This window comes from Salvelinus namaycush, chromosome 33 (genome assembly GCF_016432855.1).
Source record: "Salvelinus namaycush isolate Seneca chromosome 33, SaNama_1.0, whole genome shotgun sequence".
In the NCBI taxonomy this organism is placed as follows: Eukaryota; Metazoa; Chordata; class Actinopteri; order Salmoniformes; family Salmonidae; genus Salvelinus; species Salvelinus namaycush.
Window position 1 is genome coordinate 1077312 of NC_052339.1, and position 15184 is coordinate 1092495.

Genomic DNA, 15184 nt, shown 5'->3' on the forward strand with positions numbered 1-15184 from the left:
GAGGCGCTACCAGGAGACAGGCCAGTACATCAGGAGACGTGGAGGAGGCCGTAGGAGGGCAACAACCCAGCAGCAGGACCGCTACCTCCGCCTTTGTGCAAGGAGGTGCCCTGCCAAAGCCCTGCAAAATGACCTCCAGCAGGCCACAAAGGTGCATGTGTCAGCATATGGTCTCACAAGGGGTCTGAGGATCTCATCTCGGTACGTAATGGCAGTCAAGCTACCTCTGGCGAGCACATGGAGGGCTGTGCGGCGCCACAAAGAAATGCCACCCCACACCATGACTGACCCACCGCCAAACCGGTCATGCTGGAGGATGTTGCAGGCAGCAGAACGTTCTCCACGGCGTCTCCAGACTCTGTCACGTCTGTCACATGTGCTCATGTGCTCAGTGTGAACCTGCTTTCATCTGTGAAGAGCACAGGGCGCCAGTGGCGAATTTGCCAATCTTGGTGTTCTCTGGCAAATGCCAAACGCCCTGCACGGTGTTGGGCTGTAAGCACAACCCCCACCTGTGGACGTCGGGCCCTCATACCACCCTCATGGAGTCTGTTTCTGACCGTTTGAGCAGACACATGCACATTTGTGGCCTGCTGGAGGTCATTTTGCAGGGCTCTGGCAGTGCACCTCCTTGCACAAAGGCGGAGGTAGCGGTGCTGCTGCTGGGTTGTTGCCCTCCTACGGCCTCCTCCACGTCTCCTGATGTACTGGCCTGTCTCCTGGTAGCGCCTCCATGCTCTGGACACTACGCTGACAGACACAGCAAACCTTTTTGCCACAGCTCGCATTGTTGTGCCATCCTGGATGAACTGCACTCCCTGAGCCACTTGTGTGGGTTGTAGACTCCGTCTCATGCTACCACTAGAGTGAAAGCACCGCCAGCATTCAAAAGTGACCAAAACATCAGCCAAGAAGCATAGGAACTGAGAAGTGGTCTGTGGTCACCACCTGCAGAACCATTCCTTTATTGGGGGTGTCTTGCTAATTGCCTATAATTTCCACCTTTTGTCTATTCCATTTGCACAACAGCATGTGAAATTTATTGTCAATCAGTGTTGCTTCCTAAGTGGACAGTTTGATTTCACAGAAGTGTGATTGACTTGGAGTTACATTGTGTTGTTTAAGTGTTCCCTTTATTTTTTTGAGCAGTGTATATATAAATACCTGTAGCCTAGTCTGACTACTGTTACGGTCAATCTAATGCGTTCTATCAACTGATCAGCAACTGCGATAGAGCTTTGATAACTTCCAATTTAATTAACTTAACATGTCCAAGAATAATAATTGCATGTTAACATAAGGCTACAACAACAAACTGAAGTTATAGGCTATTTATAAAATTATTTTGCCAGTTCCAGGTAGCCTACACAAGTGGTAAATTGATTTGCAATGACTCCAGTGATATCATTTCAAAATATCAAATGGTAGCCTACAATGGCATATAAAATAATAGGCTACTTGATGGCCAACAGAGGCAAATGTATCATTCTCCACATTTAATGTCAGTTTCATTGAGGACTTTTCCGCATTAAAAATAACCACCTGTGCGAGATCCATCACTTCCATTTCAAATTTCCACTTGGGCAGTCCCCGAGACCCAAGAACTGAACCTTCAATAAACACTTAATTTGATACTGTTTCTTTAAGCAAAGTCAACATTAGAATGCAGTTTAAAAGAAATGCCATGGTGGCAGCGGTGCAACAAGGAAATAGCCCAAAAACCTGCAAAAACGACCAATAACTGTTCACCCGCGAAATAGTTTTCAACGTTGCCCAATTTGGCAGGAAAACCGTGAACATGGCACCACTGATGTCAGTATCTCTTTTGGAAGGTTCTTCTTAAAGGGGTAGCGTCCTATTTTCAAATCTTCTTAAAATTACGTACTTTAGAAACAAAAACTATGCAATTAATACAATGCAATTCTAAAGAATAGTGTAATGACTTGCATTGCTAAGTGATATTACACAGCTTTTCAATACATATTATAATAACCAAATGTTGCCTGTTAAAACTTCTTATGGCTGGGGGCAGTATTGAGTAGCTTGGATGAATAAGGTGCCCAGAGTAAACTACTCAGTCCCAGAAGCTAAGATATGCATATTATTAGTAGATTTGGATAGAAAACACTCTGAAGTTTCTAAAACTGTTTGAATGATGTCTGAGTATAACAGAACTCATATGGCAGGCAAAAACCTGAGAAAAAATCCAACCAGGAAGTGGGAAATCTGAGGGTTGTAGGTTTGCCTATCCAATATACAGTGTCTATGGGGTCATATTGCACTTCCTAAGGCTTCCACTAGATGTCAACAGTCTTTAGAACCTTGTTTGATGCTTCTACTGTGAAGGAGGGGGGAATGGGAGCTGATTGAGTCAGGGCTCTGGCAAAGTGCCACGAGCTCACTCAGGCGCGCCCCCGTGAGAGTTAGCTGCGTTCCATCGCATTTCTACAAACAAAGGAATTCTCCGGTTGAAACATTATTGAAGATTTATGTTAAAAACATCCTAAAGTTTGATTCTATACATCGTTTGACATGTTTCTACGAACTGTAATGGAATTTTTTTACTTTTTGTCTGGCCTGCGCGTCATCAATTTGGATTTTGGAACTTAAAGCACGAACAAAAAGGAGTTATTTGGACATAAATTATGGACATTCTCGAACAAAACAAACATTTATTGTGGAACTGGGATTCCTGGGAGTGCATTCTGATGAAGATCTCCAAAGGTAAGTGAATATTTATAATGCTATTTCTGACTTCTGTTGACTCCACAACATGGCGGATATCTGTATGGCTTGTTTTGGTCTCTGAGCGCTGTACTCAGATTATAGCATGGTGTGCTTTTTCCATAAAGTTTTTTAAAAATCTGATACAGCGGTTGCATTAAGGAGAGGTTTATCTAAAGTTCCATGTATAATACTTGTATCTTTTATCAATGTTTATTATGAGTATTTCTGTAAATTGATGTGGCTCTCTGCAAAATCACCGGATGGGGAATTGGGGAGAAAAGGGGGGTAAAATTAAAAAGAAGGAAAAAAAGAAGAAAAAAGTTATATGTCCATGGTATCACATCCAGTATAAAGGAAGTTAGAGGTAGTTTCACCAGCCATTGCTAACTAGCGGTAGCGCAATGACTGGAAGTCTATGGTATCTATTGCGCTAACGGTAGTTAGCAACTAACATCAAACTGCACACTGAGACATAATAGGGCTGACCCCAATTAGTTGATTGTTTGGTTGTTAGGCTCTTGGTTAACCTAGATTGTTTTAGTCGAGCAGTTTTTCCTAGCCACCGTGCTTCTACACCTGTATTGCTTGCTGTTTGGGATTTTAGGCTGGGTTTCTGTACAGCACTTTGTGACATCAGCTGATGTAAGAAGCTTTATAAATACATTTGATTGATTAACAAATATAACGTACCAGTCAAAAGTTTGGGCACCTACTCATTCCAGGGTTTTTCTTTATTTTTACTATTTTCTACATTGTAGAATAATAGCGAAGACAACAAAACTATAAAATAGCACATATGTAGTAACCAAAGAAGTGTTAAACAATTAAACATATATTTGAGTTTCTTCAAAGTAGTTACCCTTTGCCTTGATGACAGCTTTGCACACTCTTGGCATTCTCTCAACCGGCTTCATGAGGTAGTCATCAGGAATGCATTTCAATTAACAGGTGTGCCTTGTTAAAAGTGAATTTGTTCAATTTCTTTCCTTATTGGGTTATGGCAAATCATTTGTGTTGTGACAAGGTAAGGATGGTATACAGAAGATAGCCCTATTTGGTAAAAGAACAAGTCCATATTATGGCAAGAACAGCTCAAATAAGCAAAGAAACGACAGTCTATCATTACTTTAAGTCATGAAGGTCAGTCAATCCGGAAAATGTCAAGAACTTTGAACGTTTCTTCAAGTGCAGTCGCAAAGACCAACAAGCGCTATGATGAAACTGGCTCTTATGAGGACCACCACAGGAAAGGAAGACCCAAAATTACTTCTGCTGCAGAGGATAAGTTAGAGTTAACTGCACCTCAGATTTCAGCCCAAATAAATCCTTCACAAAGTTCAAGTAACACACATCTCAACATCAACTGTTCAGAGGAGTCTGCGTGAATCAGGCCTTCATGGTCAAATTGCTGCAAAGAAATAACTACTAAAAGACACCAATAAGAAGAAGAAACTTGCTTGGGCCAATAAAAATGAGGAATGGACATTAGACCGGTGGAAATCTGTCCTTTGGTCTGATGAGTCCAAATTTGAGATTTTTGGTTCCAACCGCCATGTCTTTGTGAGACGCAGAGTAGGTGAACGGATAATCTCCACATGTGTGGGTCCCACCGTAAATCATGAAGGATGTGGTGGGATGGTGTGGGGGTGCTTTGCTGGTGACACTGTCTGTGATTTATTTAGAATTCAAGGCACACTTAACCAGCATGGCTACTACAGCATTCTGCAGCGATACGCCTTCTCATCTGGTTTGTGCTTAGTCCCTGCTATCATTTGTTTTTCAACAGGACAACGACTCAAAACGCAGCTCCAGGCTGTGTTAGGGCTATTTGACCAAGAAGGACAGTGATGGAGTGCTGCATCAGATGATCTGGCCTCCACAATCACCTGACCTCCACCGTATTGAGATGGTTTGGGATGAGTTGGACTGCAGAGTGAAGGAAAAGCAGCCAACAAGTGCTCAGCATATGTGGGAACTATTTCAAGACTGTTGAAAAGCATTCCTCATGAAGCTGGTTGAGAGAATGCCAAGCGTGTGCAAAGCTGTCAAGGCAAAGGGTGGCTACTTTGAAGAATCTAAAATATATTTTTATTTGTTTTAACACTTTTGTTTGGTTACTACATGATTCCATGTGTTTATTTCATGGTTTTGATGTCTTCACTATTATTCTACAATGTAGAAAATAGTAAAAAAAATAAAGAAAAAACGTTTACAGCCTTGTTCTAAAATGGACCAACTGTTTATTTCCTCTTCAATCTACACACAATACCCTATAATGACAAAGCAATAACAGGTTTTTAGGAATTGTTGCACAAAAATATATATATCCTGTTATGGCTGCAGCCCGACACCGGTACACCTATGACAACATCCAGCTCAAGTGCAGGGCGCGAAATTCAAAATATATTTTTTTTAAATATTTAACTTTCACACATTAACAAGTCCAAGACACCAGATGAAAGATACACTTCTTGTGAATCAAGCCAACATGTCCGATTTTTAAAATGTTTTACAGGGAAGACAAAATATGTAAATCTATTAGCTAACCACGTTAGCAAAAGACACCACTTTTCTAACTCCATCAGTTTCTTACTCCATCAGGTGCTATCACAAATTCGACCAAATAAAGATATAAATAGCCACTAACCAAGAAACAAATTCATCAGATGACAGTCTGATAACATATTTATTGTATAGCATATGTTTTGTTCGAAAAATTTGCATATTTCATGTATAAACCATAGTTTACATTTCAGCTACAATCAGAAATTGCACCGAAAGCAGCCATAATATTTACAGACACCAACGTCAAATAGCTAATTACTCATCATAAAACATTTCTGAAAAATGCATAGTGTGCAGCAATTGAAAGACAGGCATCTTGTGATTCCAAACAATATTTCCGATTTATTAAATGTTTTACAGCGAAAACAAAATGTATCGCTATATTAGCGTAGCCACAATAGACAGAAACACTTGGGCGCCCACGGCCAGTTCACATGCACGACAGATATATGAAATAACATCATAAAATGGGTCTTACTTTTGCTGATCTTTCATCAGAATGTTGAACAAGGTGTCCTCTGTCCAGATGAGTCGTTGTTTGGATTCAGAATGGCAAATTTCCCTCTTCACTTAGCATTGGCACTAGCCGAGTGGCACAAATTTCTCCAACGTAAACACAGTCAGAGGACGGAACACGGCAAAACTCCCGAAAAAATTTCAATAATCTGATTAAACTATATTGAAAAAACATACATTACGATGATATGGTCACATGTATCAAAAGAAATTCGAGCCGGGGATAGTTTTCGTCCGTTACGGCAGCAAAACAGAAGTCAATCCCACTTCCTTCAGAGTACCGGAAGTGGACGGTCACGTCAAAGAAATAGGTTTTTTTCCACCACAGACCAAGATGAGCACAAAATTTCTTCTCTCACATCCTCTTGACACCAATAGGAAGGCGTATGGAGTGTAAGTAGACTCCTAAGTGTCAAGACCATGTATAGGCATCAAGTTGAAAAGAGCATCGATTTCTGACATTTCACTTCCTGGTCAGGAAAAGTGCTGCAGAAGGACTTCTGTTTCACTCAGAGAAATAATTCCAACTGTTTTAGAAACTAGAGAGTGTTTTCTATCCAAAAAGAATAATAATATCCATATTGTACGAGCAAGATTTGAGTAGGAGGCCGTTTGAAATGGGCACGATTTCACTGGCTACTCAACACTTTGCCTTGCAGCCATAAGAAGATATACTAATAAATATCACATTTTCATAACTACTCAGAACCTTTACTCAGTACTTTGTTGAAGCACCTTTGGCAGCGATTACTGCCTTGAGTCTTCTTGGGTATGACGCTACAAGCTTGGCACATCTGTATTTGGGGAGTTTCTCCCAGTCTTCTCTGCAGATCCTCTCAATCTCTGTCAGGTTAGATGGGGAACGTCGCTGCACAGCTATTTTCAGGTCTCTTCAGAGAGAAGATATCTGGCTGGGCCACTCAAGGATATTGTGTGCTTAGGGTCGTTGTGCTGTTGGAAGGTGAACCGTCGACCCAGTCTGAGGTCCTGAGCACTCTGGAGCAGGTTTTCATCAAGGATCTGTCTGTACTTTGCTCAATTCATCTTTCCCTCGATCCTGACTAGTCTCCCTGTCCCTACCTCTGGACAAACATCCCCACAACATGATGCTTCACCGTAGGGATGGTGTCAGATTTCCTCCAAACGTGATGCTTTGCATTCAGGCCAATGAGTTCAATCTTGGTTTCATCAGACCAAATAATCTTGTTTCTCATGGTCGGAGAGTCCTTTAGGTTCCTTTTGGCAAATTCCAAGCGGGCTGTCATGTGCCTTTTACTGAGGAGTGGCTTCCGTCTGGCCACTTTACCATAAAGTCCTGATTGGTGGAGTGCTGGAAGCTTCTCTCATCTCCACAGAGGAACTCTGGAGTTCTGTCAGAGTGGCCATCGGGTTCTTGGTCACCTCCCTGACCAAGGCCCTTCTCCCTCGAATTGCTGTTTGGCTGGGCGGCCAGCTGTAGGAAGAATCTTGTGGTTCCAAACTTCTTCCATTCAAGAATGATGGAGGCCACTGTGTTCTTGGGGACCTTCAATGATGGATTTTTTTTTTTGTTACCCTTCCCCAGATCTGTACCTCGACACAATCCTTTCTCGGAGGTCTATGGACAATTCCTTCGACCTCATGGCTTGGTTATTGCTTTGACATGCAGTGTCAGCTGTGTGACCTTATATAGACAGGTGTGTGTCTTTCCAAATCTTTTACAATCAATTGAATTTATCATAGGTAGATTCCAATCAATTTGTAGAAACATCTCAAGGATGATCAATGGAAACAGGATGCACCTGAGCTCAATTTCGAGTCTCGTAGCAAAGGGTTTGAATACTTATTTGTAATACATTTGCAAAAAAAAAAAATGTAAAACTGTTTTTGCTTTGTCGTTATGGGGTATTGTGTGTAGATTGAGGGGGGAAAAAGGTATTTAATCAGTTTTAGAATGAGGCTGTAACGTAACAAAATGTGGAAAAAGTTGAGGGGTTTGAATACTTTCCAAATGCACTGTATATCACCAGTAGTACATTTACCGTTAATTCCTATAATTTCTAATCTACTATGTTTGTTAATTTGGTTACGGTAATTTCTTTTAATGCATTTAATATTATTATTCCAGTTGTCCGTCCTGTTCTCATTGTTGGAGTGGCCACATTGTTGGCAGAGTGCGCAACCTATGCTACATTTGTGAGAAACAAGTTTTGGTTTATTTAATTCCATTTACTAGTTCAGTCAATGTAGTCATTGTCTTTTGTTTGGAACGCTTCTGTCAATGTTGAGTAAGGACGTGCATAGAAGTAGGCCTATAAGCTACCTGGCCTGCGCGCAAATAAATGTGCCCATTTGGGGATCTGAAAGTATTTCTGATTAGCTTAATGCACCACCACCAATGACCTGTGGAGCTTCTCAAAGTAATGTTTTCTTCACCTCAAACAGGTTTTTACATCCATTGAGAATTACAATCGTTCCTCAATGAATTTGAAAAATCTTTCCAGCGCTCTCCCTTTCGATAACCACTCGGCGTGAAAGGGAAAAATGATATGCTCTGATCCAGTAGAAACGTTGTAAAATAGCCTTATCAGTGCTTGACTTGGACTGAAATAGGTACTCATTTTGGATGCTGGTACTGTTTATATTTAGGTGCAGGAGCTCCACAATACGTTTGAGCTAATATTCTATAAGAGGAACAGGAGCTCATCCATTAGAAAATGTGAGGTTCCGGTACTCCGCTCTGGTGAGCTCCTGCCCAAGTCAAGCACTGCTTCTTATCCCTTGTGCAAATGGCCTACAGCTGTGTCTGTCCAGAGCTCACTGGCGGGAAACTGAGGGCCAAGAATATTTTATACAATGTTGCAAGGTTGTTTCAGACAGGCCATGTGTAGCCAATGTGATTTGATCAAATAGATATCCTTTCAGGATATTTTCGACCTGCAGGCTGCAATGTTTTATTTGTTGGCTTTATGTAGACTATTTTTACATAGTTGGCAATGGTTTGTATCATTTTCATTTAGATAGAATTTTAATTAACCACATGACAATGATTTTGAGATATGAAGACATTATATTCAACTTTCATTGACCTTTGACCCCTTCGATCCAGCGGTGTGTGATGTCACTGACCAGCAGATGGGTCAGAGAGTGATGACCCTGCTAGTGGAGAAGCCAGAGCCTGACCTCCTCACCCCTATATCCCCTAGCATCGCCTTCCCTCTCGCCAACTCTCCCGTGCCCCCAGAGCCACAGGTAACCACACACGCAGCCTCCTTCTCTCTTGTAAAGTGATAATATAAGTAAATGTTGATGTGTTGAATCGATTCTTTGTTCTCTCCACAGACTGAAGAGGAGAGTGTGGCGGAGAAGAAGCCTCCTCGATTCCAGCTGTCCTCCCTTATCCCCCAGGAGAGGATAGACTACACCGCCCTCATAGACGAGCTGGGTGAGTCTCAATCCTCCACCCTCCTTCCTGTCTGTAACCACCTAACTGGACTGTATTTGCCCTGTTGTCTCTGTATTACATCTCAGTGGTCGGAAGTAGCCTTAACTCCTTGGTTGCGTCTCAAATTTGCACCCTAATCCCTATAGAGTGCGCTACTTTTGACCACAGCCCATAGGATTCTGGTCAAAAGTAGTGCACTAAATATGGTGCCATTTGGGGGACACCCCTACTTGTTTATCTGCAGTGGTCTGAAAACACTTGATTATTTCTTTCTCATCAGAGACGGTCTGTCATCTGTATCTATGTGAGTCCCCCTATTGCATTTGTCTGTGTGTGTCTTTCTGACTCTACATGTCTTTGTTCCTCTGGGGTCCCTATAGGTGGTGTGGTGCTGGACAAGCAGTGCTTTGACCCCAGCTGCTCCCACATCATTGTGGGGACCCCTCTGAGGAATGAGAAGTACCTGGCAGCCATGGCCGCGGGGAAGTGGATCCTGCACCGCTCCTACCTGGAGGCCTGTCGCTCCGTGGGACACTTCATCCAGGTCACGATCTGGCCGTCAGTGCATCACCACACCACCACAACATGCCAATATTTCTTCCACATGCATCTAGGCCCAGCTTGTTATATTAAACCTTAATTTAACCAGGAAGTCCCGATGAGGTCAGAAGACATATTTCACAAGGGATACCTGGCCAAGAAGGACAACTCAGTAAAAAAACATATTGTTTATATATCTTGACTGTGTGTTCCAGGAGGATGAGTATGAGTGGGGCAGTAGCTCCATCCTGGATGTGCTACCGTCCATCAGCTCCCAGCAGAAGAGGCTGGCGTTGGCCGCCATGCGCTGGAGGAGGAACCTGCAGGACCGCAATGACCAGGAGGGATCGTTCAGCGGTTGGACCGTCATGCTGAACATCGACCAGACCAGAGAGTCAGGGTTCAGACGACTCCTGCAGTCTGGTGGAGCAAAGGTTCAAACAAAGCTCTTACTCTGTCATACTGTACCTCGATCTTCTCTTCGCTTACTGCGTCTTAGTATGGGTAAAACTACTAAGAAACTACTGCTTTTCTCTTTCATACTTGCCTTTGTAGATATTGACACGTGTACACTTCTGAATGTCAATCCCATCCACCCTCTCTCATAATCTCTCTTCTTCCAATCTTTCTTTCCTCTCCCTTACCCTCTCTCCAGGTTCTCCCCAGGCCCTCTCCATCTCTGTACAAGGAAACCACCCACCTGTTTGCAGAGTTCAGTCGGTTGAAGCCAGGAGACTTCCGGGTGGACGTGCCAGAGGCCATGTCCCAGGGGGTCAAATGCCTAAAGCCAGAGTTCATTGCAGACTACCTCATCCAGGTTAGTGGGACTGTAACTAAAATGCATAACTGCCTCAAAGAGACTGCGGAAGGCATTTTTTGTTGTCGGACTACTTTAAAGGCGGTTTATATCAGTAATTTTGGGAAAGTCTAAAGTGAAACCTTGGTTAATGTTTGATCCATAAAGTGGTTACTTTCCTTCATTTAACAATACAATGTGTTCAACCTTCTCCATAAAACCCACCCTGGCCAGTGAATTAAAGGTTATCCATGTAACATTTCCACATGTAAATAGTGCTAAATGTCAATTACATACCAGTAGTAGCAAAGTAATAGAAATCCACCCAGGTAAAACATGCTTATTAGAACGCTGCGTGACACTGCACGCTTTTTTTTGTTACTAGCCAGGCCGGTTGTTTGTGTACAAGTTTTTCACGTCCTTGCAACAGATGTTTTTTGGGATTATGATAAGGTAAGAACCAGTACTAAGCCATTTTAGCGGTTTCTATGCGGTGTCCTTGAAAAACCATGAAGGAATTGATATGATGGCTTAAATATAACATGTTGCTCCTTTAAGAAGAAATAAAATGATGGAAACTAAAACTCCTCTCTCATATGAGTCTCTCATTTTGTCCAGGAGCCTATTCCACCAATAGAGATGTACTATCTGCCTGAAGCTGCCCAATGTCTGCCAGCGGGCACAGATGCCAGCCGCGCCACACCCTCCCACAAGCGCAAAGCATCAGGAGATTCCTCAAAGTTGAAGAAGACTCGCCTCAAGTAAAAACATTGTCATTTAGAGCTTTGGTGTCAACTAGTAAATTCCATCATTTTAGAAATGCCCCTGCAAGCCATTATGATATGTCTGTAAATAAATAAAAATGTTAGTTGTATGAAAATAAAATGTATTTGACAAGTGTTCGTGTCGTTGTGATTGATTGGTGCTTTCGTCTGAGACAAATGTTCTCAAGCGCTCAACACAGATGCACTGTCAATTTATGTCCTGTAGAGGGCACTCTACATTCGGCTTGAATCCCCAGCATAGTACCTGGAGTGAGTGTATTGTCCTTTCACAGCATCGCATGCTGTTCCATTCAGCTTTGCACCTCTGAGTTTACTGATGGAAAAAGCAGTAACATTCCTACTTTTTTTCCCCTCCCTTTTCTCATTGACAACGTGAGTCATTTCTGAGATCAATTCTACCTACAGTGATAATTGCATTGGTTCAGGGTGTGTCACACCAGTGTCTCTTTGACCCATGCTGTCACACATCAGTTATCACTGTCATTAGGACACAATCACTGCTGGCACCAGCCTCGTTACTCATGGCATCCACTTACCACCTTACTGCTGCCATTGCCTCTCTAAGCTATCATTGTTCATTTTAACATGATAGAACATTGGTCTCACGCATACTAGATTCCAAATATATCTCAATGTGTATACACAAAACAAGCTGACAAAGGTTACCCAAGGCAGAGGTCTACTTACTGGGATGGAGAACAAAGAAAACCAATGGCAAAATGAGACATCCTCAAATCAGAACCTACTACATGTGTTAGACTACTTATCCAAGCAATTGTACTGCTCTAGCAACAGCTGTGTCTCTCCCTTTCTGTAAACATCAGAATCTTTTTTTTTCACAATGGGAAGCCCAATTATATTCCTCTGTCCCAGGTCTGTTTCTGGAGGCACAGATAAGGGCTCTCTCCCCCTCTCCCCCTCCTCAACCTCACTGGCCACGTGTGATCCCAAATGACACCCTATTCCCTACATAGTGCACTACTTTTGACCAGATCATATTAAAAGACCGATGCTACTGGGGCTGAGGAACCTAATGAGAAAGTCAGACCAGGGGAGAGCACAACATTCCCACAACAATACCATGTTGCCTTGGTGGTGATGGGAGCCTGAGGCAGTGGAAATGTGTACTGCCCATCTCCTTTCCCAATAAACATTGCAAAAAGAGAAGCCTCCATTCATAGTGAATTTAATTAATCCAAATATTGGTAGAGAGTTGAATGGCCTATGATAAAACCTTCCAAAGTGGGGTGTCTGCATAAAGCATCAAGAATAATGTAATTAAATTGAGTCAATTTGGATGTTTTCTGTCAACACTTGTATTTAATGGGCTAGCCTAATCTTTTTAATCTATTAGAGCAGGGGTGGGCAAACTTTTGTTTCGTGGGCCACATCGGGATTTTGAAATTCAAAAGGGCCGCATTTTTTGCGGGGCCTCCGCACAGCATCGCAGTGCTTGAGGTGTCACTACAGACCCGGGTTCGATCCCAGGCTGTGTCACCCACGAGGCGGCGCACAATTGGCCCAGCGTCGTCCTGGTTAGGAGAGGGTTTGGCAGGCCGAGATGCCCTTGTCCCAACGCGTCCGACACATTGGTGCGGCTGGCTTCCGGGTTAAGCGGGAAGCGGCTTGGCTGGGTCGTGTTTCGGAGGATGCACGGCTCTCGACCTTCGCCTCTCCCGAGTCCGTACGGGAGTTGCAGCGATGGGACAGGACTGTAACTAACAATTGGATACCACGAAATTGGGGAGAAAAAAGGGGTACCAAAAAAACACTTTTTAATGTCTCGCGGGCGGGATTGAAGTGCCTGGCGGGCCAGATACGGGTGTTAGAGGGTCTTGTTTCATTTGTCAATATGACCTTTGTAAGCTTGTTAGTGCTCCCCTGTCACTGGCCTCCAGGCAGGCTGCACTTCTTTTCTTAACGCAACAATGAATGCTCTGAATACAATGAAACAGCCCCTAATCTGAGTAAGGACAACAACAACAAAAAAATGTGCCTGCTGTTGCAACAATATGTCCTCATTAAAATTCCACCGCCATACTCCCGCCACGAAAACCCAAGTCCTTTCGTGCTTGGGTGGCACAGAGTCTCTGCCCGCCTCTCATGAATATCTTGTGGACCGCGCGGTAGCTTAATCACATATGATGCTCGTACTGCTAGCCAAGCCTGTTGCCTCCACCTTGTTGTTATCCATCTACGGTTGTCAGTGGTCCCAGGATTTGAGGGGATGCGCCCCCGCCGTTCTCCTATTGTGTTTCGCTTGAACAAACTGTATGGCTCCCCAGGGCAGCAGTGTTGAGCACGGTCGGATTGAACATGTAGTTCATGTGACATTCTGGTTCGGAACTGGCAATATGTGCGTGCGGCTTGCGTGACTGGAGTGGTGAGACAGCGGCTTTTTTGGATTCAGTTGACTGGGATACGCGGAGTACTCGGAAGTACCGACGCACCTTGTGTAATAGGTAAGCAAACTAATTTGTGTGGCACCTAGGCTCTGTGTACTCATATTGTAGCATCTTTCGTGAGTCGATACCGATTTAAAATTGCCTATGCATCACTGGGTCACTAACATAGCGTTTAGATGTAGCTACTCTGGCGTTTGTCACAGTCTTACTACCACCGTACAGTTTATTTCCGCGCGCGCCGTGTGTGCGATTGTCTGCGAGCCTTGAAGGTTCACATGTCCCTCTTTTAATTAATAATGTTATCAGTAGGGCAACTCTAATCAATGAATAACCCATTCCTCAGCTATTGATTACAGTTCACTGATGTGAGAGACCGGGGAATAACATGAGACACGGTTTTTTTTTAAACAGTGTCGACAACCTAGGTCATGTTTACTGAACCCTGAAACATATTCATCGCTAACAATGAACACTTCATCAAACAGAGACTGCTTTACCACATGACCGCTATTTTCCATGTCAAAATACATCCATTGTTGTAGTTGACTGGTTATAGAATGTGTTATTGATGAGAACTATTGTGTATGTGAAACTGACACACTGAACAAAGATGGGACGGGGAAACGATTGAAACCAACCAAAGAGACAGCGAAGTTTTGCGTCCATTAAAGTATATATTTTTTCTCTTTTGAGACCTGCAGGAACAGAGGGCATAATTAGGGTCACTCTATTAAAAAGTGCGACCGTCTCGTTCTCCCTCACACTGAAGACCTTCTTTTCAACTGGAAGCTTTGTTTCCTCAGCTACATTGAGGTAGTGTTGAACATACAGAATAACACGGAATGCTCTGAGACCAGGTTGAGTAAGTGTGTAGCAGGCCTAAATGAACCTGCTGGACACCCTTAGCATTGTGATTGGAATGTTGGTCTTCAGTTCTCCACATAACCCCCCACTCTCTTTGTTCTGGGGACAATCATCCACTGCTGTGTGTACAATGGTGGGGGAGGGGCGGAGTCAATAAGGGGCATTGGCATCTGTAGCTGACAGCTTCCTTGGGGTCTATTGACATGATGTATGTAAAGCTCAGAGACTGGTTAGTGAAACAGGAAACACTAAGAATGAGAGATGTGGAGACCATTCACATCCATGGGACCAAGTAAACAAAATAACACGGCAGTCTCTTTCGAATCTAGCATAGATTGTCACCCATAACGAGTTTGCCACACATCTGAACTCAATTTTTTTTGTATTTGTCACGTTTCATAGACAACAGGTGTAGACTAACAGTGAAATTCTTACTTACAGGTTCCAACAATGCACAGTTAAAGATAAGATATAAAAAAATAGAAATAGTAACACGAGGAATAAATACACAGTGAATAACAAGTACAAATAACATGGCTATATATAGGGAGTATCAGTACTG

The 15184-nt window shown here is 43.0% G+C and overlaps 1 protein-coding gene across 1 annotated transcript in view; it reads left to right on the forward strand.

Moving 5' to 3' along the window:
* The window catches only part of LOC120028079 (DNA topoisomerase 2-binding protein 1-A-like), a 44950-nt gene extending 33491 nt beyond the window's left edge, over window positions 1-11459 (forward strand). Inside the window, exons 22-27 of the mRNA XM_038973236.1 lie at window positions 8897-9039; window positions 9130-9232; window positions 9613-9776; window positions 9988-10206; window positions 10428-10589; window positions 11187-11459. Of these exons, the coding sequence (XP_038829164.1) occupies window positions 8897-9039; window positions 9130-9232; window positions 9613-9776; window positions 9988-10206; window positions 10428-10589; window positions 11187-11333 (938 nt within the window). The 3' untranslated portion in view covers window positions 11334-11459. The remainder of the gene's footprint in view (window positions 1-8896; window positions 9040-9129; window positions 9233-9612; window positions 9777-9987; window positions 10207-10427; window positions 10590-11186) is intronic.
* The last annotated feature ends 3725 nt before the right edge of the window (window positions 11460-15184 follow it).